This window comes from Pongo abelii, chromosome X (genome assembly GCF_028885655.2).
Source record: "Pongo abelii isolate AG06213 chromosome X, NHGRI_mPonAbe1-v2.0_pri, whole genome shotgun sequence".
In the NCBI taxonomy this organism is placed as follows: Eukaryota; Metazoa; Chordata; class Mammalia; order Primates; family Hominidae; genus Pongo; species Pongo abelii.
This window is the reverse complement of record NC_072008.2, coordinates 127,829,229-127,857,017: the sequence shown is the minus strand read 5'-3', so window position 1 is coordinate 127,857,017 and position 27,789 is coordinate 127,829,229. Positions and strand designations below refer to the sequence as shown.

At 35.8% G+C, this 27,789-nt stretch overlaps 1 protein-coding gene across 1 annotated transcript; it reads left to right on the top strand.

The window, feature by feature from the left end:
• Positions 1-1,321: 1,321 nt before the first annotated feature.
• LOC100445315 (ubiquitin-conjugating enzyme E2 variant 1) lies at positions 1,322-18,076 on the top strand. The gene is made up of 3 exons (XM_009235216.2): positions 1,322-1,399; positions 17,394-17,525; positions 17,885-18,076. The coding sequence occupies exons 1-3, from the start codon at positions 1,322-1,324 to the stop codon at positions 18,074-18,076; spliced, it is 402 nt and encodes a 133-aa protein (XP_009233491.2).
• Positions 18,077-27,789: the final 9,713 nt, after the last annotated feature.

Below are 27,789 nucleotides of genomic sequence, written 5' to 3'. Positions count from 1 at the left end.
TTCTTAAAGAGGTAAAAGTAGTTCTACTATTCAATCTAGAAATCCCACTACTGGGTATCTACCCAAAGGAAAAGAGGTCATTATACGAAGAAGACATTTGTACATGTATGTCTATAGCAGCATAGTTCATCATTGTAACAATGTGGAACCAAACTAAATGCCCATAAACTAATATGTAGATAAAGAAAATGTGGTATATATACACCATGGAATACTACTCAGTCATAAAAAGGGACAAAATCATGTATCTTACAGCAACTTGGATGGAGTTGAAAGCTGTTATTCTAGATGAAGTAACAGGAGTGAAAATCTAAAACCGTATGTTCTCACTTTTAAATTGGAGCTAAGCTATCAGAACACAAAGGCATAAGAATGATATAATGGACTTTAGAGACCCAGAAGGAGGAGGGTAGGAGTGGGACTATGGAAAAAAACTACCTGTTAGGTACAATGTACACTTCTCGGTGATGGGTGCACTAAAATCTCAGAATTCACCACTCCATAATTCATTCATGCAACAACAAAAAAACACTTGTACCCCAAAAGCTATTGAAATTCAAATATTTTAAAATTTAAAAATAAAAAATAAGTTATTTCAAGGTCCAGTCAGATTTAAGGCAAGAATTAACATTTAGTTAGATTGGATCCTCCTATTTATTATTATTTCTATTCATAATATATTCATAACATTATTCCTGTTTTATAAAAGAGAAAACAGAATGATGTATTGATAAATAAGCTGATGTATATAACCTGCCCATAGTCACACAGCTAATGAATATTTGAAACAGTATTTAAACTTAGATTTGTCTGATTTCAAAACCACTTTCTTCATACTATTCCATACACTCTCACCTTAACATTGGCAATAGCTCAGGAAGGTAAAAAGTAAAACAATAATATGGATAGCTAACATCTTGAAAGCTGTGTGCCAGGTAGTGAACTAAGCACTTCCCATGTATTATTTCAACTTAACTAATTTTAAAGTTTTAGAAACCAAGAAACAGAGGGCTTAAGTAATATGTTCAAGGTCTCATAGTAAGTGAGCAACCAGGATTTGAACTTAGGCTGTGTGATTCCAGAGTCTACTTTTTAAAGCTTTATGACATATTCAAACAGAGAGTATCATAAATATGTTAGCTCGATTTTGGTATTCAAAGTCAGGATGCCCCTAGACCTTCATTCAACTAGGATGTAAATGCCCATTTAGGAAGCTGTGTTCATACTTTAAATTTATTGTATTGGTTTTGCTCCTAACACTCCACAAGAAGATACTCCAATACCCAGCAAAGCGGAGTAGAGAGGGTTTTATTCATGGATAATGCCATTTGGCAAAGGGATATCTCCTGCAGCATCCAGTGCCTGTTTTGAAGGGGCAACATCTGGCTCAGAGCCCAAGGTAATATTCTGGACTCAATTATGTAAATTTATGCCACACGGCCCTAGATTAACTCACCAACATCATCTGAACTGGTTCATTTTATGTATTATTCCCTAGCATGGCCTTTGTTGTCTCACAGAGCTCCTACATAACTAACCAACTCCATATTCTTTCCTCTCTTTGATTCTTCAAGGGAAAAATCCCACAGCAGTAAGTTGCGTATATTTGTTCCCAAGCTTGTGATATGCCTGAAGGATTTCAAGTACTGTTCAGTTCTCTAGAAATCCAATTCACATACATAAAAATAAGATACAAAAGATCAGATCCCTTGATATATTAATTGAGTAGTGATTTTACCTCTAATTACGCTTGCTGTAGAAAGGTCAGGGTTTGAAATGGTACAATAGATTGACCACTCCTCCACTCATACACTACTCATTTATAAGGTTTGTGTCAGAGAGGGAAAAAAGGCCTGATAGCTGTGTTCTCAGTTTCCTACATTCCATCTGACCTTGCCACTAAGGAGTTATTCCTCAGGGGATACACCTGTATCTGAGGCATGTCTAAATCAGGCACAAGGTGATGAGGCAAAGCCCCTGCTCTGGTCAGTAGCTCTCTATATGCAGGAGTGGATAAACTATGGCTTTTGGGACAAAACCAGCCTGCTGTTTGTTTTTGTAAATAACATTTTATTGCAACACAGCCACACCTATCACTTTATGTATTAACTGTAGCTGCTTTTCCATGCAACAGCAGAATTTAGTGGCTTAACTAAGAATGCATATCCTGAAAAATTGAACATGTTTACTATCTGGCTATTCACACACACACACACAAAAAAACGTCAATTCCTGGTCTACAGCAATAACTGTCTTGGAGTCTACAAATGAACACACATTAACCAATATAAACAAATGTTCATCAGGTGCCTTCTATTCCCCTCCACCCTCCTGTTGCTCTCTCTCCATCTTTACTGAAGCACCCAAAAAGAAGATGCCCCATAAAATGTAATGTGGAGTTTTTATCTACAACCATCTGATTTTTGACAAACCTGACAAAAACAAGCAATGGGGAAAGGATTCTCTATTTAATAAAGGGTGTTGGGAAAACTGGCTAGATATATGCAGAAAACTGAAACTAGACCCCTCCCTTGCACCTTATACAAAAATTAACTCAAGATGGATTAAAGACTTAAACGTAAGACCTAAAACCATAAAAACCCTAGAAGAAAACCTAGGCAATACCATTCAGGACATAGGCATGGGCAAAGACTTCATGACCAAAACACCAAAAGCAATGGCAACAAAAGCCAAAATTGACAAATGGGATCTAATTAAACTAAAGAGCTTCTGCACAGCAAAAGAAACTATCATCAGAGTGAACAGGCAACCTACAGAATGGGAGAAAATTTTTGCAATCTATCCACCTGACAAAGGGCTAATATCCAGAATCTACAAAGAACCTAAACAAATTTACAAGAAAAAAAAAAACCCCATCAAAAAGTGGGTGAAGAATATAAACAGACACTCCTCAAAAGAAGACATTTATGCTGCCAACAAATATATGCAAAAAAGCTCATCATCACTGGTCATTAAAGAAATGCAAATCAAAACCACAATGAGATAGCATCCCATGCCAGTTAGAATGGCGATCATTAAAAAGTCAGGAAACAACAGATGCTGGAGAGGAAACGGAGAGATAGAAACACTTTTACACTGTTTGTGGGAGTGCAAATTAGTTCAACCATTGTGGAAGACAGTGTGGCGATTCCTCAAGGATCTAGAACCAGAACTACCATTTGACCCAGCCATCCCATTACTGGGTATATACCCAAAGGATTATAAATCATTCTACTATAAAGATACATGCACACGTATGTTTATTGTGGTACTATTCACAATAGCAAAGACTTGGAACCAAACCAAATGCCCATGAATGATAGACTGGATAAAGAAAATATGGCACATATACACCATGGAATACTGTGCAGCCATAAAAAAGGATGAGTTCATGTCCTTTGCAGGGACAGGGATGAAGCTGGAAACCCTCATTCTCAGCAAACTAATACAAGAACAGGAAACCAAACACCACACGTTCTCACTCATAAGTGGGAGCTGAACAGTGAGAGCATATGGACACAGGGAGGGGAACATCACACACCTGGGCCTCTTCGGGAGTGGGAGGCTAGGGGAGAGATAACATTAGGAGAAATACCTAATGTAGGTGACGGGTTGATGGGTGCAGCAAACCACCATGGCACGTGTATACCTCTGAAACAAACCTGCACGTTCTGCACATGTACCCCAGAACTTAAAGTATAATTTTAAAAAATTGTTAAGTGGAGTTTTTAAGGGAACATGTGATCTCAATAAGTGGAAGAAAGAATGAAATGCTAGAAAAACTTCAGAATATTGAGCACTTAGTAGGGCTGAATTGAAAGGAGGAAAAACTTAGGAGGTTTCAAGTAGCATAAGGGCAATTAGGATATTGGGAGAGAGGATTATTTGGAGCATGACAGGCTTCTAGTGCCTATTTTTAAGTTTTACTAGAAACTTCTTGACTCATACACAGCATATATGAAGTTTAAAAAACCTCTTATTTGGACCATGCATTTCTTCATGCATGCATTCATTTATTCAATATAGTTTTGAGCCAGGCACTAGGTTGGGTGCTGAGAATACAACAGTGAATAATCAGTGCTGTCACTGTTTTAATGCTGGCTACAGATTAGTAGGAAAAACAGGAAATAGAAGAGTAGTCACAAAACTATATAATTCTGATTAGCACCACACAGGAAAATAAAGGATAGTCTAAGAGTGTATAATAAGAAATACTGATCAAGATTGGGAGCTTAAGGGTGGGTTATCAATAAAAACAATATTGATTAAAAACATTTAAGCTAAGACCTGAAGGGTGGATAGCAGTTTGTATGAATATCACTTTCTCCAATCCCTATTCTTGCTTGGTTAGAATAAGACTACTATAAGTAGGAATTTGGCATCTTCAAGGATCTGAAAGAATCCACAATAAATTAGAAAAATGACAAAATAGTAGCTGGGCTTGCAGGAGAAAGCCACCAGGACTGACAGTCCAAGACAGAAAAAAGAAGAGAGAGAGACCAAAGAGCTTTCAATAAGCTTGCCTTGTTTTTTTCTACACATTTATTTTGTTTTTTGGATAAAACACAGTCCTTGAGAAGGAGAGTGTAGGAATGGAGAGATAAACTGGAAATATTCTCCCCTAGACTCCTCTCCGTAACTCCCTTCCTCAATCAAAGAGAAACAAAATCCCCTTTATATGAACTCATAGGCGCAAGAAAGTTGAAAAAGAGTCCTCCTCCTAGGTAATTATAAAGATGTACTTTGTTGATGAGGCAGCAGAGTAGAAGTTAAACTTATATCTCTAGTTAAATTGTTAGGGCTTGAATCCTGGCCTTGATAATTACTCTGTAACACTGAGCAAGTCATTTAATCTCTCTGTGTGTCAATTTGCTTAAACACAAAATGATAATTACAGGAAAGGATTTGGGAACATGATGACAACAGCAGCACAGGTTTTGAATCTCTAAATTCTCAGAAATAAACATAACAGCTAGATATCAAATTTAAAACTCATGCGTAACACTTGCAACAAAGTAGGTAACAAGATATTACCACAATCCCAAAATACAAGCATATGAGCATGATTGATACCAACATGGTAAGAACAGCATGATATCAAGAATTGTGCAGAATAAAGCAAAAGGAAACAACAGGGCATTTGATTAACCTAAGAACACACAGAAAAAAAATAAAAAACTTTCACTAGAAATACAGCTGACTTGAACTGAGAATAGCAGCTGAAACTGGTTGGGAATAGAAGAAAGTAGATAAAGATATGATATAGATGATGTTAAGTAAAAACGATGTAGCCCTGAATTGGAATTGAAAGTATGCATATGAACTCATGAGGTATTATCTCTGTCTAGCTACATATCTAACTATCTCCTCCAGCTCTATCCATGGAAAACACTAGAAACATTGAACAAGAAGCAATAAGCACTCTAACATTCACATTGTGGACTTGAAACACCATGTTCCATCAAAAGAAAAGCATTTTAAATAATTGGCTGATTCCAGGTCAGGCACATATTATCATAAAATAGTGAGTATGCTACCAAGAACTATTAGGGTCATGTTAAAAGAACTCACAGACTAATTTGAAGCCAAATTTATTAAAGAAGTACGGGAAAGTGAGCCTCAAAAAGGATTACAGTAGGGGCATTATGACAGCAAAATGTCATTATTGGCAGCTCCAAGCTCTCGTTCCCCCACAGAAAAATATTTTTGAAAAATTTAAAAAGTAGAATTTATCAGATCTAACCTTGTCAGAACTCTGGAAAACAGTCAAAGATTTAGAACAACTAAGAAAACAGTGAATCAAGAAAAGGGCAATTTCATAACACAAAACTTTGTGGCATTTTTAGTAGCCCTTGGCATGCTCTCTTTAGTATGGTAATAATCTTGAAGAAGGAAGCCTGCATTCCCAGTGTGCGAGACTGATTTCAGGATATAAAGGGAGCAGAACAGACTTCATTCACAAGTTATTGTATATGCCTGTTCTACCCTTCCTGGAGAATACTTGAGGAATAGACACAAGATAATCATACCTGTTTCCCTTAACTTAGAGGTCAGGCTGAAAAAATGACAGGCTTTGCAAAAAACATTCTGCAAGCTGGAATATCCGGAGAAATCTGGAGCAAAATATTATGGAAAAAACATACAATAGTCCACCTAAGTATATTCCACCCAAAAGAGGAGAGACTTTTGGGGAATCAGTACATTCAAAAGGACCTGTGTAATCAGAAGAATCAATATCATTAAAAAGACCATATTGCCCCCCAAAAATCTATAGATTCAATGTGATTTCTATCAAAATAACAACAACATTTTTCAAAGAATTAGGAAAACAATTCTGAAATTTATATGGAATCAAAAAAGAGCTCGAATAGCGAAAACAATCCTAAGCACAAAGAACAAAGCTGAAGGCATCGCATTACCTGACTTCAAATTATACTATAAGGCTATAGTAACCAAAATTATGTGGCACTGATATAAAAATGGACACATAAATCTATGGAACAGAATAGACAACCCAGAAATAAAGCCACATACCTACAGCTAACTGATATTTGACAAAGTCTATAAAAACATACACTGAGGAAAAGACACCCCATTCAACAAATGATGCCAGGAAAATTGGATTGACACATTCAGAAAAATGAAACTGGACCCCCTATCTTTTACCATATACAAAAATGAAACAAAACAAAAATAGGCAAATGTAACTTAATTAAACTAAAAAGCTTCTGCACAGCAAAGGAAATCATCAACAGAGTGAACAGACAAGCTGCAGAATTAGAGAAAATATTTGCAAACCATGCACCCATCAAAGCACTAATACCCAGAATCTACAGGGAACTCAAAATATCTCAACAACAACAACAAAAACATCCAAGGAACCCCATTAAAAAGTGGGCAAAGGACATGAACAGACATTTTTCATAAGAAGAAATACAAATGGCCAAGAAGTATATGAAATAGTGCTCAACATCACTATTCATCAGAGAAGTGTACGTTAAAACCACAATGAAATACCACCTTCTACCATTCAGAATGACTATTATTGAAAACCCCAAAAATAACAGATGTTGGTGAGGATGCAGAGGAAAGGGAACCTTTATACTCTATTGTTGGGAATGTAAATTAGTATAAACTCTATGGAAAACAGTATGGAAATTTCTCAAAGAACTAAAAATTGAACTACCATTTGATCTCACTACCAAAAAGACCCACTTCTCTTTGTCTTTGTAGATTTGCTTTGTACAGAAGCACTCCTTCCAAACAATAATCCCACTACTGGATATCTACTCAAAAGAAAAAGAATCATTATATATTAAATATATGCACTGTTGTATGTTTATTGCAGCACTATTCATGATAGTAAAAATATAGAACCGATCTAAGTAATCATTAATTAATGATTGGATAAAGAAAAAAAAAAAATATATATATATATATAATGAAATACTATTCAACCATAAAAAAGAGTGATATGTCTTTTGCAGCAACATGGATGGAACTAAAGGTCATTATTTTATGTGAAATAACTCAGGAACAGAAAGGCAAATACTGCATGTTCTCATTTATGAGTGGGAGCTAAATAATGTGTATACACATGTATAGAAAGTGGAATAATAGACATGGGAGACTTGGAAGAGTGGGAGGATGGGAAGAAAATGAGGGTTGATAAGTTACTTAATGGATACAATGCACACTAGTTGGATAATGGTTATAGTAAAAGCCCAGACTTCACCATTAGGGAATATATCCATGTAACTAAACCACTCTTGTCTCCACTAAATCTATAAAGAAAAATTTAAAATTAAAAAACATATGTATAAAAGACCCATATATACAGGGAAATTTAGAAAGCCACATGCATGCAGAGAAAAGACCTGAGATGATGCTATGCTATCAACTAAGACTGATCCTTAAGGTCTGTTCAATCATGGTTAAATATAGAAGAAGTGCTTTTGTACAAAGCAAATCTACAAAGACTAATAGAAGTGAGTCTTTTTAGTCTGTTTCTTGTTCTTTGGGTCTTTTTAGCTCTTGACATTCAAGGAACTATCTGTCAAATATTAAGGAAACACATACATAAGGAAGTAACTTACACATAGCAATGAATATAGAATTTACAAAATAGTTTGGGAAAGTCACTAAACAAAAGGACTACTAGCCTTCTACAACAACAAAACAAAACAGTAAACCCTGGGGAAGGGGGATAATCTGATTTCCAGAGTTACCACATTGTAATATTCAAATGTTCAGCATTTAACCCCCACCCCCGCCCCCCCCAAAAAAAACCAAAGGTATACAAACAGACAGCGAAGTATGACCTATTTAAAGAAGTAAAATAAAGAAACTATACCTGAGGAAGTCTAGACATTGAACTTACTAGAAAATTGCTTTAAAACAACTGTCTTAAATATATTCAAAGAGCTAAAGGAAACATAGGCAAAGAACTAAAGAAAACAGGGGAAACAATATATAAACAAAGTGAAAATATAATAAAGGGAGAGAAATTATGAAAAAAAACAAATTCTGGAGCTGAAAATTGTAAAAACTAAAATAAAAAATTCATGAGAATTGTTCGACAGCAAACCGGAGCAGACAGAAGAAAGAATAAGTGAACGTGGAGATAGTACAATTAAAATTATTGACTCCAAGGAGAAAGATAAAAGAACAAAGTAATGTGAACCAAGCTTAAAGAGTCCTGTGGAACACCATCAAGTGGGGCAACATATACAGTTTAGAAGTTCCAGAAGGAGAAGAGAGAAAGACAGGAAGAAATAATATTATGAATAAATAACGGCTAAAAACTCCCCAAATTTCATGAAAGACATGAATCTATAAAGCTAAGGTAAATAAACTTCAAGTAGCATGAACTCAAATAGACCCACATTACCATATTATAATCAAACTGGTGAAAGACAGAGATAAACAGAGAATCATAAATACAGCAGGAGAGAAGTGAAACATCACATACAAGGGATTACCAACATGATAAGGACCATATTTCTCATGTAAAACTGTGGAAGCCCCAAAAAACAGCTGTCAACCAAGAATTCTATAACTGTCAAAACTATCCTTCAAAAACAAAAGAGAAATGAAGACTTTCCCTGATTTTAAAAGCTCGAAGTAACTTCATACCACTAGAAAGACTCTAAAAGAAATGCTAAAGGGATTCCTTCAGCAGAATACACTACAACTCAACAGCAACACAAAAACAATTCTCTGTTTAAAAATGGGCAAATTATTTAATAGACATTTCTCCAAAGAAGATATTTGACTGGCCAATAAGGACATGAAAAGATGCCCAAGAACACTAATTATTAATAAAATGCAAATCAAAACCAAAATGTAATACAAGTTCACACCCATTAGAGAGGTTATTACCCAAAACAAAACAGAAAATGACAAATATTGACAGGATGTGGAAAAACTGAAACTCTTGTTGGTGGGAATGTGAAATTGTGCAGCTACTGTGGGAAACATTATGGTGGTTCCTCAAAAAATTAAGCATAGAATTATCTTATGATCCAGTGACTCTACATTTAGGTATATATACAAAAGATTTAAAAGCAGGAACTTGAACAAATATTTATACACCAATGTTCATAGCAGCATTATTCACAATAGCCAAAATCTGGAAACAGCCTGAATGTCTATTGATGAATGAACAGATTTTTTAAATGTGATATATATGCATAATATAATATTATTTTGTCTAAAAAATAAATTATAATATACACTACAATATGGGTAAATCTTCAACACATTATGTTAAATGAAATTAGGCAGGCACAAAAGACAAATATTGTATAATTCCACTTATACGAGTTTCCTAGAATATTCAATTCACAGAGGCACAAAGGAGAATAGTGGTTACCAGCAATTGTTGGTAGTGGGGAATAGAGAATTATTTAATGGGTACAGATTTTTAGTTTGGGGTAAATGACAGTTCTGGAGATGGATAGTGGTGACAGTCGCACAACACTGTGAATGTTCTTAATATCACCAAATTGTACACTTGAAAACAGTTAAAATGGTAGATTTTATATGTATTCTACCAGAATAAAAATTTAAAGATAAATAGATACATAGACAGATAGATAATAGACACATAGTTAGATAGATAGATAGATAGATAGATAAACAGACAACAAAAGATAAATAAGAGGGTATGATAGAAATGACAAGCCAAGGGTCAGAAAGTTCAAGCCCACATTTGAGAACATTCAGGAAAGCACTTTAAAATGATGTATATGTAACCAAGTTTATACCCTATTCTTTCCTACTTTCTTATTAAATTATCTATGAATATATAGAAAAAGTAAAAAAAAATTCATAATAATGAAAAAACACTGAAAATGAATATCAGAATTTGGAAGGAAGGTCTACTAAATAAAAGATCCAAGGAGTTGAACAAAGGTTAACAACCAGTGGCTGAAACATGGGTTTCTACTTGAAACAGCAAACTCGGGCTTAAAGTTGATAAAGTGCTTTGAGTCAGGCAATAGGCACTGAAACAAATATCCAAGGTCAGTTAGGATATTTATATCTAGTCCTCTACTACTCAAGTACCAATCTTGAGTAAGGCAAAATGTGATGCACAGGCCACACACCTAGTACCTCTCCTTGGCAGTATGGTTTTCACAACTATAATGATGTACATCAAATAAGAAATGTGAAGAGCACAGGTAGTAGTGAAGACTTGTACATACAATTTTTCATTTTTATGTTTGTGTTTTTCCTATCCCAGTGTCAGAAAATAAGTGGTAGAAAATTGCAGAGCTGCACAATGTAAATGTATCTGTTACTTCAGAAGTTGAGTTAGGAAACAACCACACAAATCTTTCTCCCAGCTTAAAGTCCAAGGATAGGGATGCCATGTTTTTTTCTTTCGTGTGCATTAGCTTGTTTATTTCAACTACTTTAAAAATGAGAAAATATTGTGAAATGGTTCTATGAAGTGGTATACCTATCTCTCAATTGTAATAACTGCTTCTGAGCCATGTATTTTCTCTTTTAGAAGAGAGTTTAAGTTTTATTTATTGGTATTTATGATTCAGACTATCTGGCAGTCTTCTCCCAGTGGCCACTAAGTAGGTCCAAGGAAAGAAAAGAGAAAACATTTACAAGGAGCCCATGGAAAAGTGCTAAAGATTCTCTATGCTTTGATTCTTCAATACAATTTTAAAAAGAAACAGTCTTTTAGGCTCAAGCTTATGGCATCACAGAGAAAATATTTAATGAGTCAGGCATGGTGGCATGTACCTGTAGTGCTGGCTACTTAGGAAATTGAGGCAGAAGGATCACCTGAGCCCAGGAGTTTGAGGCGGTAGTGTCCTATGATTGTGCTTGTGAATAGCCACTGCACTCCAGCCTGGTCGACATACTGAGACCCTGTCTCTTTAAAATAATGTTTAAGTATAATTAAAAAAAAAACAGAGAAACAGAAAGATATAGGTAACAAAAACAATACAAGGAGATGCAAATGTGCCAATGGTTAAAAAGAACAGAAATCCAAAAAAAAAAACAAAAACTGACATAAATGTGTGATATGAAGAAAATCTATTATTGTGTCTTTACCCTGCATTCTTCAAAATTAAGAATGAGTATAAAACAAAACAAAGTATAAATCAGTAAATAAGCATGGAAAATGGAAATTGAAACTATAAAATTTAGGTGTCCTAAAGAGGGAACAAAACCATTTGAAATGAATAACTAAATATCAGAAATGAAATTCTCTGGATCTAAGGAAACAATGCTTAAGAATAGGAAGAAAAATGTCAACTTTTGTTCTGGATAAATTAATAGAAAAATAGGCCTGTATGTAGACATAAACTAGTAAAATTTTGGATTTAAATGTACATAAAATATCCTAATATATTCAAGCAAATAAAATTGGGTTACTCTTCCAGATATACCAACCTGATTTTTACTCCTTTCTTAAAACAATGGCATAAGAAGATACATATTTTAACAAAAAAGTGTATTTTCAAACCATTACCCTTGACCATTCTATGTTGTTGCCCCAAAACAGAACACATTAACCAAAGTATGCACAAATCTGCTGTGGAAATTGGGCAAATATGCTTTATAGATGCCACAAATAACAAGAAATTTATCTTTGAAATAAGTAAAGTTGGCCTTACCAAAAAATTTGAGCTTTCATATACTCAAACCTTTGCCCTGAAAAAACAGTGTGGGATCACAAGAATTATTCTGATCTTGGAAAAACCACTAATAATTCCAGTAATAAGAAGATGTGAGTTTTGGTATTTTATAAGTTGGAGAACATGTTGCTGGGACATTTTTAGCCTCACACAACCTTATTAGAAACAGCTACACCAAGAACTTTAAGGACAAATATGGCCACAACAAATATAAATCATTTGCTATCTCCCTAGGATAGCTGTTTCTTGACATAGTAGATAACTTCCCTAACCTGTAGAACTGTTTTTATTTTCTGTTTTATGTGTTTGCTTTATGACCTTCTTTAACTTTATCCTCACTATTGTATTATGAAAGAATTCCAGTATTCAGAAAAAATTAAAGAATTTTGCAGTACACAATTGTATATCTGCCTAAATTATACAATTACCATTTTACTATTATTTCTTTAATTTTCAAACTTAAGGTATACTTTAAATATAGTAAAATGTATCCTTTTAGGCATTTAGTTATGCCAGCTTTGTCAAACACCTTCAGTTATATAATACCCCCCACAATCAAGAAATAGAACTTTATTTTATCCTTTAAATTCCCCCATACCCATTTCTATTCTATCCCCATCCCCCCACTCTCAGATCCTAGCAATCATTGGTCTGTTTTCTATCTTGAGTGTTACCAAATTTAACAAAGAAAAATACAGGTTTTCGAGAATACTTATACTATTTTAAATAATTTATCTGAAATTCAAATTTAACAGAGTATTCTATATTTTATTCAGCAGCCTTTCTGTACTTATCATTTTGGTGCCCTATTAAAAAAAAATATGCAGCTAAACCCAAACTTCAAATACATTTGTTCCTGTGTTTTCTTCCATAAGATTTATCGTTTTCTATTTTACTATTAGGGCTATAGTCCAATTTTAATTTTGCATAAGGCATGAGATTTATGCTAAGATTCCTTCTTTCTTTTTTGAATGGAAATGTCTAATTGTTTCAGCATATTTCCTTTAAAATATTATTATTTCTCCATTTAATTGCCTTTGCACCTTTGTCAGAAATCAAATGGTCATATCTCTGTGGGTCTAATTCTGATCTCTCTGTTCTGTTCCCTTGATCTTTTTTTTTTTTTTTAAATCAATGCCACACTGTTTTGATTACTTCAGCTTTAGAGAAAGTTTTGAAATTATGTATTGTTCAAAATGTTTTGGCTATTCTAGTACGTTTGCCTTTTCATATGAATTGTAGGGTTAGTATTTTTTAAATTTTTGAACAGAGATCCTGTAGGGATTTTGATTGACATTAATTTGACTCTATAGATTTATTTGGAGGAGAGTTTACATCTTCATCACAATTAGTCTTTGAGTTAATGAATAAAGTATATCTCCTCATTTATTGGGTCTTTAGAATCATTTTTAATATATCAGCAATAGCATATATAACTAAAATTAGATATATTACCAACTATACAAAATAAAATAATTATTAGAGAATAATATGAACAATTGTACACCAAAAATTAGGTAGACTAGATGAAATAGAAAACTTAGAAATGAAGAACTTACCTAAACTGACTCAATAAAAAGCAGAAAAACTCAACAGGTCTTTAACAATATATATATTGAATCAGTAATTAAAAACCTATGAAAAATTTAAAAAACAAATAACACAAATTCTTCTCAAACTCTTGCAAAATATAGAGCAGAAACCACTTCCTAACTCATTATATGAGGTTAGCCTTGCCTTGATTCCAAAGCCAGAAAAAGATATCAGAATAAAATAAATTTACAGACAAATATTTCTTATGAAGTTAAATGCAAAAATTCTCAAGAAAATACTAACAAATGGATTCCAACAGCATATTTAAAGGATTATACACCATTACCAAATGGGATTTAACCCAGGAATACAAGGGTAGTTCAACATAAGTAAATCAATCAATGTAATATACTACATTAGTAGAACAAAAGAAAAAAAAACACATGATCTTCTCCTTGGTGCACAAAAGGCATCTGACACAATCCAATATACTATCAAGACAAAAGCACACATAAACTAGGATGTGGGTAGTGATGACGGTTATGCAACATTGTGAATATAATTAATGCCACTGAATTGAATTGTACACATAAAATGATTAAAATTACATAACTTGTCACAACTGAAAATTTAAAACAAACATTACAGTGAATTAAAACAATTAAATATGTTAAATCCATGAGTACATATTTATATTCAAAGATAAGTGACTTGTTCAACTTTGGAGCTTCACCCTTATTTTATGTTGAAATAGGTAAATAAAGGAAAAGATGAAGCATTTATCCTGCCACTTCTGTATGAATTTTACCCCTCCATAATGAATTAGGAGATGAAGTGATGCATCTGTTTATAAGTAAACAAGTGATAGTAGAATTAGAACTTTTGCCATTTTCAATCGTAATGAATTACTCGGTCTAGACAGTCTGCATTAGTAGCTGCAACGTCACAAATAGAGAACCAAATATCATGTTCTTTATGATTAAAAAACACAAAACCACCTACGGTTTTACTAAAAATATCAAAACTGAGTCTAACCTGAGCTAGATTTCAGGTCCAGCCTCCAATTTGCAGAAAAGACTAAAGACAGAAAAATGTGCTTAATTACATCATGAGTATACAGTATATTCTTCGGGTTCTCCACCAAATAAGTTTTAATAAAAGCAAAGGTTTAGAGGAAAAACATATTGATTAAATAAAATTTATAAAAATGTTTCATAAAAATTGATAATAAATATAAGGAAGCTGCTACTATAAAAGTAAGATAGGTGTTATTTTAGAGGGAGAGGGGAGAAGTTTTTGAATGGACAGCAAAATTGGAAGGATTTATGGGGTTGATGGTATGATTCTGTTTCCTAACTTGGGTTGGGTACACAGAAGTTTGACTTATAATAAGTCACTATACTATATATACCTTCAGTGCATTTTCATAATTCATTTCATTTTGCAATAACATATTATAAATAAATTATTTACAGAGAGATGTATTCACAACATTTTTGAAGTGGCAATATTAATGTTACTACCTTAAGGGAGGAAGTTGTAAGAGTTAAGTGAGAGTATATATAAAGCACTTTGATATGACTGGCATGTTTAGAATTCTATTATTATTATGGCACACCTTATTTATTATTCCAAAACTAATAGTTAAGTCTATATATAGTTATATTACCAATTTAAATACATTTGCTACCTCATAATTAGCACAACCATAGAGGTAATATATTCATCCTTATATTAAGCTATAAAATATACACTGTATATAAATATATAATGTATATACTGTATATGTACTCCATATAAAATAACAGTACATATTTTGCCCATATTTGGGCAAAAGCTAGGGACATGACTAGCTTTTGCCCAAATATGGGCAAAATATGTACTGTTAAAGTACAGTCATATGCCACTTAATGATGGGGATATGTTCTGAGATATCTGTCCTCAGGCAATTTGGTTGTTGTGCAAACATCATAGAGTATATTTTACAACCTAGATGGTATAGTCTACTCTACACCTAGGCTATATAATATAGCCAATTGCTCCTAAGCTAAAAAAGAGTACAACATGTTACTGTTCTGAATGTGGTAGGCAATTATAACGAAATAGTAAGTGTTTGTGTATTTAAAAACATCTAAACATAGAAAAGGTACAGCAAAAATATGCAATAAAAGATTTTTAAAAGTACACCTGTATAGAGCACTTACTGTATAATAGGGCTTGCAAGATTGGTAGCTGCTCTAGGTAAGTTGTTGAGTGGTTAGTGACTTTGTGAAGGCCTGCACTGTACACTTAGGCTACACTAAATCTATAAAAGAATATTTTTCTTCCTTCAATCTTAGGTTAATTGTAACTTTTTTCCTTTATAAACATTTTTTTGAGACAAGGTTTTACTCTGTCATCCAGGCTGGCGTGCAGTAGTGTGATCGTGGCTTACAGCAGCCTCTACTTCCCAGGTCAAGTGATCCTCTCACCTCAACCACAGGAGTAGCTGGAACTACAGTCCCAAACCACCATGACCAGCTAATTTTTAATTTTTTTGTAGAGACAAGGTTTCACTATGTTTCCCAGGCTGGTCTCGAACTCCTGAACTCAAGCCATTCGCCTGCCTCAGCCTCCCAAAGTGCTGGGATAAGAGATGTGAGCCACTGTGGCCAGCCTATAAACTTTTTAACTCTTTTATATTAACAATTAACTAAAATACAAGCACATTATACACCTGTACAAAATACATTCTTTCATTAATCTTATTTTATAAGCTTTTTCTATTTTTAGTTTTTTTTTTCAACTTCCTAAAAGTTTTGTTAAAAAGTAAGACATAAACACACATTAGCCAAGGCCTACACAGAGTCAGGATCGTCAGTATTATTGTCTTCCACCGCCACATCTTGTCCCACTGGAAAGTCTTCAAGGGCCATAACACACATGGAGCTGTCATCTCCTATGACAGCAATGTCTTCTTCTGGAATAACTCCTGAGGACCTGCCTGAGGCTGTTTTGCAGTTAACTTTTTTTTTAAAATAAGTAGAAGGAGTACACTCTAAAATAATGTTTAAAATTATAGTAAATGCAGGCTGGGCACTGTGGCTCATGCCTGTAATCCCAGCACTTTAGGAGGCCAAGGCAGGCGGATCGTTTGAGGTCAGGAGTTCGAGACTAGCCTAGGCAACATGGAAAAACCCCATCTCTACTAAAAGTGCAAAAATTAGCTGGGCATGGTAGCTAATACCTGTAGTCCCAACTACTCAGGAGGCTGAGACAGGAGAATCATTCGAACCTGGAAAGTGAACAGGTTCAAACTTTTCAGTGAGCAGAGATTGAACCACTGCACTCTAGCCTGGGCGACAGAGCAAGACTGTCTCAAAAAAAATAAAATATAGTAAATACATAAACCAGTAACATTATTTATCATCATTATCAAGTATTAATATTATGTACTATACATACTTGTATAATATGTGTTCTATTTTTCTACAACTGGCAGCATAGTAGGTTTGTTTACACCGTCATCACCACCTGTGAGTAATGCATTGTGCTACAACTTTAGGACAACTATGACTGACATCACTAGGCAATAAGAATTTTTAAGCCCCATCATAATCCTATGGGATCACTGTGATATATGCCATCTGTCATTGACTGATGCCTCATTATGCAGCACATGTCTGTATCTGTTTTGCGATAATAATGGTGAGTTAGGACAGCAATGCAAGATGGCAGCCACCACGGGCTCAGAATGTTTATGAAAACCAAATATACAGCCTTAAAATAAAATATGGATCTAAATCATTCCCTTCTGTAAAATTTGTAACAAAATTTAATATGAATGGAGTCAATAGTTCTCTTTTTTTAATTTCAATAGGTTTTCACAAAACAGGTGATGTTTGGTTACATGAATAAGTTCTTTAGTGGTGATTCCTGAGATTTTGGTGCACCCATCACCTGGGCAATGTACACTGTACCCAGTATGTAATCTTTTATCCCTCACCTCACTCCCACCCTTTTCTCAAAGTCCCCAAATTCCATTGTATTATTCTTTTGCCTTTGATCCTCATAGCTTAGCTCCCACTTATGAGTGACAACATACAGTGTTTGATTTTCCATTCGTGAGTCACTTCACTTAGAATAATGGTCTCCAATTCCATCGAGATTGCTGCAAATGCTATTATTTTGTTCTTTTCATGATTGAGTTTTATATATATATATATCTCACAATCAATAGTTCTAATGGAGTAGTGGACCCAAGAGCCATATCAATGCTATCAAAATGGCAAAATTCATGTTGTATTAAAGTTTTCCTGCAAGAGCTTTGGCACCTAATGATGTCTAAGGAAAATATGAAACTCCCTCAGCCAACTGAAGGTCAGTGTTACAGCAATTAATCAAAAATAAAAGAACACAGACCTTCCTCCTTCCCCTCACCTTTCAATTAAGGAAGTCTTCATTTTCCACAGTAGTAAATTTTCTAGATACTTCTTGCAGATCTCAAAGTACTGGAAAGGGAATTCCTATTCAAAGGAAATTTACCTTAAGATACTGTAAGTGACACTAAATTTTTGTCCATTTCAAATACATAAGTTGTGCTATAACAAATCATCTTGTCAAGTGTAACCACTGTCCACGTAGTTGAACTTCTGGAATGAATACAATATATTTAAATTGTTCCCATCATAACTAGTGGGACACATCTAACTCAACTGTGAAAAGACATATTACACAATCATGTTGTTGCTAATTACATGGCCTGAGATCTCTGCCTTTTCTTGCTAGCCCTCACCCCTGCTTCTCACCTTCCCTGCAATAGCCCTCTAGCCTGGGGCCTTGTTAGATTAGATTAGATGTGAAGGTTTCAGGTCACAGCCTGTGGGACTAATGGTGGGTGTGTGGGGTGCTTTAGATGCATCCCTGCTTTCTTCCTTTAAGTCTTAAATGATGCCCCCTCCAAGCTGTATGTCCTGTCCCTACATTCCTTCACTTCCACTCTTGGCCAAAGCATAGATTGTAACCCCTCTGATCCCCTCTGAGATTGGCCTTCAATGAGTAATTTAGCGCTCTCCCCATATCTTTTCTTCCCCACCTTTATGGAGAGGCACTGCTTTTTTCTCCCTCTTCCTCAAGTTCCTTTTTGTACCATCACTACACAATGCTTTCCATGACACTTCCTTGCTTTGACCAGAAGCCATCAGGTAAGGTTGAAAAGACTCTCTAACTGCTCTGGTTACATTTTGGAACTGCATTTATTCACTCTCCATCAGCCTAAGAAATGCATATTGAGTCCTCAGCTCTACCACTCTCTGCTGTCATCATCAGCTGATGGGTTTTTTTGGCTCAGGTTTTGATAAGGTGAAAATAACAGTCACCAAGTTTATTCAGAACTCTCAGCTGTCAGAGTACTTGGTGGTTAAACTTGGAAAAAGGCCACATGAAGATATGTGTAAGCACACATGATCCCTCTGAATTATTTTCTTTTTCTGTAATTGCTTTTGCTTCTAAAAATTGGATAAGTATTAAACAAGACTTTCTTTTGGTCATCCTTGCAGTCCATTGTGGCCTAGTCTGGAATCTGACAACTGAAACAAAAAGAAGTTTAAATCTGGCACATACTTTGGTTTTGGTGCTGCTGCTTCATGAGATCCTCAGCAGGGGTTTAACAAATAACTTGGTGTGCACAGCAGATCATTGTTGGTGGGCTTGACTTCCCGGCAAATTGTTGTATTACTCCACTTTCTGTTTAGGACTACTAAATGCTGAAATACGGACGAGTACAGAAATAGAAGTAATTCATTGTGTAAAAAATAAATAAATAGTGGTGACTTGGAAAATTAATTCAATTTTAATTATAAAGCAAGTGACACTGAGCAAGGTACTTTGCCATTTACAAACTGTGTAAAATTTTGTGTGCAAGACATAACTATTCTGTTAAGCCACTGAAATTTGGGGGACATATAGCAGAATTGTCTTAACTAAGACATGTGAGCAAGTTATTTAACATCTTTGTATGTCAGTTTACTCCTATAAAATGGTTAATAATCTTTACCTCATAGGGCTATTTTAAAAATTAAAATAATCTGTTCAAGATTATTGAACAATGCCTAGCACCTAAGCCTCTCACTGTTATTAATGACCTTCTGGCTGTTTTTGTCAGAATTGGCTCAAGGACTGGGCACTTCTAATACTGTTATTGGTGGAAAATTCTCAGAACTGCAGCTGATTGGGATTGGAGCAGACAAAGACTGGCACACCTGGGTTTTGATCACCTTATTATGTTGCTTAATTTTTCTCTGTGGTGATCGCACATTCAAAAACACCTCAACCCTTTTCCTTTCCTGCTCTACTCCTTAATTATGTGTGCTGCTCAGTAATTTACAGGTTTTTTTTTTTCCAATTAACCACAGGAGTCCTGTCATGTGCAAAGTAGATCCTTCCAGAAGCAATTCAGAAGTTAATAATTCCAATAATATTAACCTGTGAGAATGCACTGTTTGACTGAGGCTGTGTGGCTATTCCCTTAAATGTCACTTGCTGCTTGCAATATGCTGGGAAGGATGCTTTGTTATAACTTGGCCTGCTTTCTGTGCTTTCTTTGTGGTCTCGAAGGTGAAATAGGTCATACTCTCAAAGTAATTAATTATGGCTAAAATGAAGAATTGTATTTTTGTAGACTGAACTCCTAGAAAATGGAAATATGAGGACATTGTCCTCTCTGGATGAATTTGCTTATATTTAAAATTTTTTAAACTGTGTATCCCTGAAAAAAATAAATTGAGTTTCACAGCTATGAACTGGAGAGTCACGTGGCTTTTCCATTTTGAAAACAAACAAAGGTTAAGAGGAGTGCCAAGAAGTAAATACTCCAAATTCTATTACCATGCGATTTCAAAGGGCATGACTAAGGTTCACCTTAACATCCATCTACAGTTGAGGAGGCTTTTATATAGGTTAGTGTTCCAGGGGTTCAAAATGTGACTTTCAAAATAGTCCCTGTCCTAGCTAGGCATGGTGGCATGTGCCTGTAATCCCAGCTACTCGGGAGGCTGAGGTGGAGGATTACTCAAGCTTAGGAGTTCACGACCAGCCTGGGAAACATAGTAAGACCCCATATCAACAACAAAAAAATAATAATAATTTGCCCTTCCTGTTGTAAATTGCAAGAAGCACAGGTAGCAGATATCAGAGGAGGGTTCTAATACAGTCTTCTCCTCCATTACTAGCTGTGTACTCTTGAACAGGTCACTCATAATTCTCAGTATAAAACAATTCCACAGACATGTATTGAACCCCAACTGTGCCAGACATTATGTCAGGTGTTGTTAAAGTGACAAAGATAAATTAGACATGGTCCACTTCTTTCTTCTATTACACAAGTAAGGAAATGGAAGCCATTGGACTACATGATTTCCAAATTCCTTCTCAATCCAGAATATCTTTGGTTCAACCAAGCCCTATGATTCATATATATTTCATTATTATACATTTCAAACTGAGTATTTTCAGGTTGCAGAAGTTTGGATGGGTTTTCTTATTTTTCCCAATGATCTGTCACTTCTGAAATTCCAAGGGAAAGGCATCAGATACAGCCTTTTTTCAAATTTGGGCTGCTGTAGGCACCTTTCCTTCTCTACAGTATTTCAGCTGAAACATAAGCTCAAACAATGGCTTATCTCAGTCCCAAATCCAAAAGGCCATCTTTTGTCTTAATAAGGTCATTGTAGTTAAGGTGGTTCACTACGTTCTTAAAACCTATGAGACTTTACTAACAAGGACTGCTTGCTAAGGTGACAGTCAGTGATGTGCCGAGTGGAAGAATAGGTTAACCTGCTGTGAAATTCCTTAATTTAGGTGATTAAGTATGCAAAAAAAAAATATGCTACAGCAACCTCAACAGAAAAATAGAGGAGAGAACATTTTCCCATATACTCTGGACTCTGAGAGGAGTAAAAGGAGAGGCTAAAATAAGCAGGTTTTACGTTACTAAAGGAGAAAGTGAAGCTTGAGGTTTGGGAATACTTGATAAAAAATCAAATAGTAATTGTGAAAGGCAAGAAGACACAAGGTCAGCTAATGGCCGGGTTCATCCATCCTCTCTCTATTGAGTAGGCCTCTTTCCCAGGGAAGATCCCAACTATATCCTAAATATCTCAAGAGCTGATATCACAGTAACTGAAATATGAGGATGTTGATGATGATGATGTTTGCTCATCTCTTAAATGGAGAATCATAATAATGGTATCTATTTCATAGGATTGTTGTGAGGATAAAATGAGTTAATATGTGAAAGTGTTCTTGGAATACAGTAGCAGTATACTTATTGTATACTGCAGAAAAAAAAAAGAATGCCACCAGTTACAAACTGAAGTAGACTACTCTTTTCATGGTTTTATTCTGATAATGTTTGTCACACACACTTGCATATGCATATACCTGTGCAGACTTTACAGTATGGTTGAATTGATGAGAGTATAGATGCATTTGAGTGTACATGGGTGGCCTTAATGTATATATGCATTTATGGGAGGGAATATATGTGTACTCAGTATCAGCATTATATTGTACTTGGAAATGATTAAATATTGCATTGCATAATTTTCCTGGTTCATTAAAAATTTTTTCAGTCTCTTTTCCTATTCATCCAGATGCCATCTATTTGACTGCTTCCACTCCTCTTTCTAATGCCCTTCCCAATATGCTAATATTCTTATCCTTTTGTATGACACTAAAGCATTTGCCATAAAAGAGACTGCCTGTCCTATTTTCCATGTACTAAATTTCAAAAAACTTCTGAAAGTAGCTGGCTTCCTGGTTGATTATTCTCACTAGCACAATGTCCTGAAGACCTCTTTCTACTGTGCTGGACTGATGCATAGAAAATACAGACTTTTAATACCTCTTCCTGCCTGCTAATGTAGTTATTTACCAGACTTGAAGATACTTTCTCTGTTTACCAGGATGTCAAATGGTGTCCAGAGACAAATCTAATAAGCATTTCCACTGTCTTGGAATTTATACATGACAATGAAACTCTAAGTCCAAATGAAAATTGGGGCATCCATAATAATTATGTGTAAGTTAGTACAAAGATAACATGTCATCTTTGTACTATCAGTACAAAGATAACATGTCAAAGTTCCGCCAACCCAAGGAAACATCAGATTATTTTAGGCGACTTAAAACAAAGATAGAAATTTTCTTTTTACCTTGGCTATTACTGACTTATTTAATCTGTATATGTTTTTTCTAAATAATGTAGCTACATTGTAACAGAGGGCTTCAATGTTTTTGCTTGTTTTGTTTGTTCCTAAGCCCTTTAAGATTCATGGGACCATGATGAACTGTTAGAGTTTCTTATGTCTCCCTCAAGTGATACCACTTAGGATTGGATAAATCTAGGTGGAATAACAGTAGTAAAGTTTAATGATAAAATGCCAAAAGTGAGTTTTAGGCATCTCAAGTTATTGTTTCATTAACATAAAGTCCTGTCATTCAAAGAAAAATACATCCTTGTGTACAAAATGTCAAGATTAGCCTAGACTAGAGACACTATATATAGTTTTAGCATTCATACTGATATACATATATAATACATAAATATTTATATATCTAAATATATATAAACAAGTATACCATATTTATGTGTCATATTTATATAAATATATAAAATGTGCTAACCAAGACACACTGCACTCAATCAATGAGTCTGCCCTATTAAACATCAAAATCAGCAAAGATAATTTAAATCATTATCCTTCTATATATTTCTTCCATTTTCCTCCCCCCCCGTCTTCCTCCCATCCTCCTTTAATCATTTACACACCACTTGCTGTGTAACAGGCACTGCGCTAACTGCTACTTATAGGGGTTACAATGAAAAGTATATTCCTTGCACTCAAAGAGCTCACAGTCTACATCCATGCACCTCCTCACTACAGACATTAACTGATCTTTGGGAAACTTTATTATAGCATCAAACACAGGTTGGTAAAAGGGTGCAGAGAAGTAGCACTTAATCCAAATTAAAAATACTACTGAAAAGTCAAAAAACAGTTTGATCTTTTTTGTCTCTCATAGTTGAGGTACTGATTTAAGCTTAGTATAGTTGAGGACTTTCTCCTGCACAGTTTTCTCAAAATAGAATGAACTAACTTGTATGGCTGTGATTCTTTATCACTTTGTATAATCAAGCATAGATTTGTGTCTGCTTGCTTTGAGTGTAAACAATGTGGAGGTTAGGCCCTTTCAAACTCTATATAATAATAATATTTAAATAAAATAACACAGAGCCCATTATAAGTCTTAAATGTCTCCTCCAACTGAAGCACTGCATATCATTTTGGGTCAGGACCAAGTGAATAAACAGCAGTATCCACCCCCATATCAAGAATTCTGCAATGCCTTTAGGCTATTTCTTCTCCAATGTGCACAGTTTTAACGCAAAATGTATATCCACTTTGTGTGTTTTTTGAGGGGGAGGAGGGTGGTACTTATACCTCCTGAATTTGATATCTGGCAAGAATTCTGGAGAATTAAAGCAGAATTAAGCTATGTTAAAAATAAATAAAAATCACAGGGGGGCAGGGCCAAGATGGCCAACAGGAAGCAGGGCCGGTTGGAGGCTCCCATCGAAAAAAACCATAATAAGCATTTGACTCCTTAATTGGCAACCAAGGTATTCAGGTTTTCTCATCAAAATTGACTAGAAGGCTGACGTGACTCACAGAGAGAAGGAAGAGCAGTGTGGTGCAGCCGCCCACCTGAGAGCAACATGGGGAAGGGGAACCCTCCTCCCTCCAGCCAATGGAGGTGGTGAGTGAGCGTGCTACCCAGCCGGGAAACTCTGCTTTTGCCGCGTAACTGTGCAATCCATGGATTGGAAGGTCCCACTCATGAACCCACGCCACCGGGGCATAGCATCCCAACCCCGAAACACAGATTCTTACAGTGTCTCAGCTGAAATCTGCTTAAGCCTACAGAACTCCTGATGGAAGGGGCGACCAGCACTGACTGCAGCTGACTGCTGTCTAAGCCCTTTGAGTTCTTTGCAGGAGGGGCAGCAGCCAGCCCTGGGATTCGCAACTGCCTAACAAGCTAAGCTCCCTTGGCAGGGGAAGGGCAGCATCAATTTCTATAGCTCCAGACTGCACTTTTTCTTTGCTGGAGCCTGGGAGGATAGAAGGCTTGGTCCCAAGACTTGTCCCCACAGCCCAACACACCAGCTGTGGCAGTCTGCATCCACAGTGCCTCTTCAGGTCTAACCCTGACCCATCCTTCCTCAGTGGGTAGGGCTTCCCTGCAGGATCTCCAATAACTCCAGCCAGAGGCTCACAGGCAAAATTTGGATCTCCCTGGGCCTGAGCACCTAGGGAGATGGGTGGCCAGAGTCTCTTAAGACCAGCAGACTTAGCCTCTCCTCTTAGTAGTTCTGAGGAATCCAGGCAGCCCAGACGACTGGGTTTCCCCCCAGCAAAACACACCCTCTCCATCTAGGGACAAAGTGCTTCATTAAACGAGTCCTGATCCCTGTGCTATCCAACTGGGTGAGACCCTTCAACAGGGTTTGTCAGATACCACATACGGGGGTGATCCTACTGGCATCAGGCTGGTGCCCCTCGAGGTCAGAGGTCCCAGAAGAACGAGCAGGGACCCATCTTTGCTGCTCTCCAGCCTCCTTGAGTGACATCTCCAGGCATGGGAGCAAATCAGATGAATAGGGCCTAAAGTGAACCCCCAGCAAACTGCAGGAGCCCTACAGAAGAGGAACCTATTGAAAGAAAAACAAACAAGCAAAAAGCAACAATAACAACATCAACAAAAACAACAACAAAAAGGCCCCCATAAAAACCCCATCCAAGGGTCAGCAGCCTCAAAAACCAAAACTGGACAAACTCACAAAGATAAGAAAGAATCAATGAAAAAATGTTGAAAACCCAAAAGGCCAGAATGCCTCTTCTCCTCCAAATGATCACAACATCTCTCCATCAACGACGCAGAACTGGACAGAGGATCAGATGGACGAATTGACAGAAGTAGGCTTTACAAGATGGGTAATAAAAAACTACAGTGAGCTAAAAGAGCATGTTCTAATCCACTGCAAAGAAGCTAAGAACTTTCATAAAAGGTTAGAGGAACTGCTAACTAGAATAACCAGTTTAGAGATGAACCTAAACAACTAATGGAGCTGAAAAACACACCACAAGAACTTCGTGGAGCATACACAAGTATCAAAAGCCGAATCGACCAAGTGGAAGAAAAGATGTCAGAGTTTGAAGACCAAATTACTAAAATAAGACATGCTGACAAGAATAGAAAAAAAAAAGAATGAAAAGGAATGAAAAAGCCTTCAAAAAATATGCGACAGAACCTACAATTATCAGAGTACCAGGAGGAGACGGGGAGAATGGAAACAAGCTAGAAAACACACTTCAGGATATTATCCAGGAAAACTTCCCCAACCTAGCAAGACAGGCCAACATGCAAATTCAAGAAATACGGAGAACACCACTTAGATACTCCACAAGAATATCAACCCCAAGACACATAATCATCAGATTCTCCAAAGTCAAAATGAAGGAAAAAATGTTAAGGGCAGCCAGAGAAAAAGACCAGGTTACCTACAAAGGGAAGCCCATTAGACTAACAGCAGATCTCTCAGCAGAAACTCTTCAAGCCAGAAGAGGTTGGGGAACAATATTCAATATTCTTAAAGGAAAGCATTTTCAGCCTAGAATTTCATATCCAGCCAAACTAAGCTTCATAAGTGAAGGAGAAATAAAATCCCTTCTAGACAAGCAAATGCTGAGGGATTTTGTTACCACCGGGCCTACCCTGCAAGAACTCCTGAAAGAAGCACTATACATGGAAAGGAAAAACTGGTACCAGCCACTGCAAAAACACACAAAAACATGAGGACCAATGACACTGTGAAAAAACTACATCAACTAGTGTGCAAAATAACCCAATAGCATCATGATGACAGGATTAAATTCACACAAAACAATACTTACTTTAAATGTAAATGGGCTAAATCCCCCAATTAAAAGACACAGACTGGCAAACTGGATAAGGAGTCAAGGCCCAGTGGTGTGCTCTATTCAGGAAACCCATCTTACATGCAAAGACACACATAGAATCAAAATAAAGGGAGGGAAATTTACCAAGCAAATGGAAAGAAAAAAAAAAAAAACTCAGAGACTGCAACCCTAGTCTCTGACAAAACAGACTTGAATCCAAATAAGATAAAAAAAAAAAAAAAAAAAAACTACAAAGAGTATTACATAATGGTAAGGAAACAATTTAACAAAAATCTAATTATTCTGAATATATATGCACCCAATATAGGAGCACTCAGATTCATAAAACAAGTTCTTAGAGACCTGCAAAAAGACTTAGACTCCCATACAATAATAGTAGGAGACTTTAACACCCCACTGTCAGTATTAGACCTATCAATGAGACAGAAAATTAACAAGGATATGCAGGACTTGAACTCAGCTCTGGATCAGGTGGACCTGGTAGACATATACAGAACTTTCTACCCCAAATCAACAGAATGTACATTCTTCTCAGTGCCACACGACACTTATTCTAAAATCAACAACATAAATGGAAGTGAAACATCCTCAGCAAATGCAAAAGTACTGAAATCATAACAGTCTCTCAGACACAGTGAAATCAAATCAGAACTCAGGATTAAGAAACTCACTCAAAACCACACAACTACATGGAAATTGAACAACCTGCCCCTGAATGATGTCTGGGAAAATAATAAAATTAAGGCAGAGATCAAAAATTTCCTTGAAACTAATGAGAACAAAGAGACAACGTACCAGAATCTCTGGGAGACAGCTAAAGCATTGTTAACAGGGAAAATTACAACACTGAATGCCCACATCAGAAAGCTAGAAAGGTCTCAAATCAACATTCTAATATCACAATTAAAAAAGCTAGAGATGCAAGAGCAAACTAATCCAAAGCTGACATAAGACGAGAAATAACTAAGATCAGAGAAGAAATACAGGAGATAGAGACACAAAAAACCCTCCACAAACTCAACGAATCCAGGAGCTGTGTTTTTTTTTGAAAAAATTAACAAAATAGATAA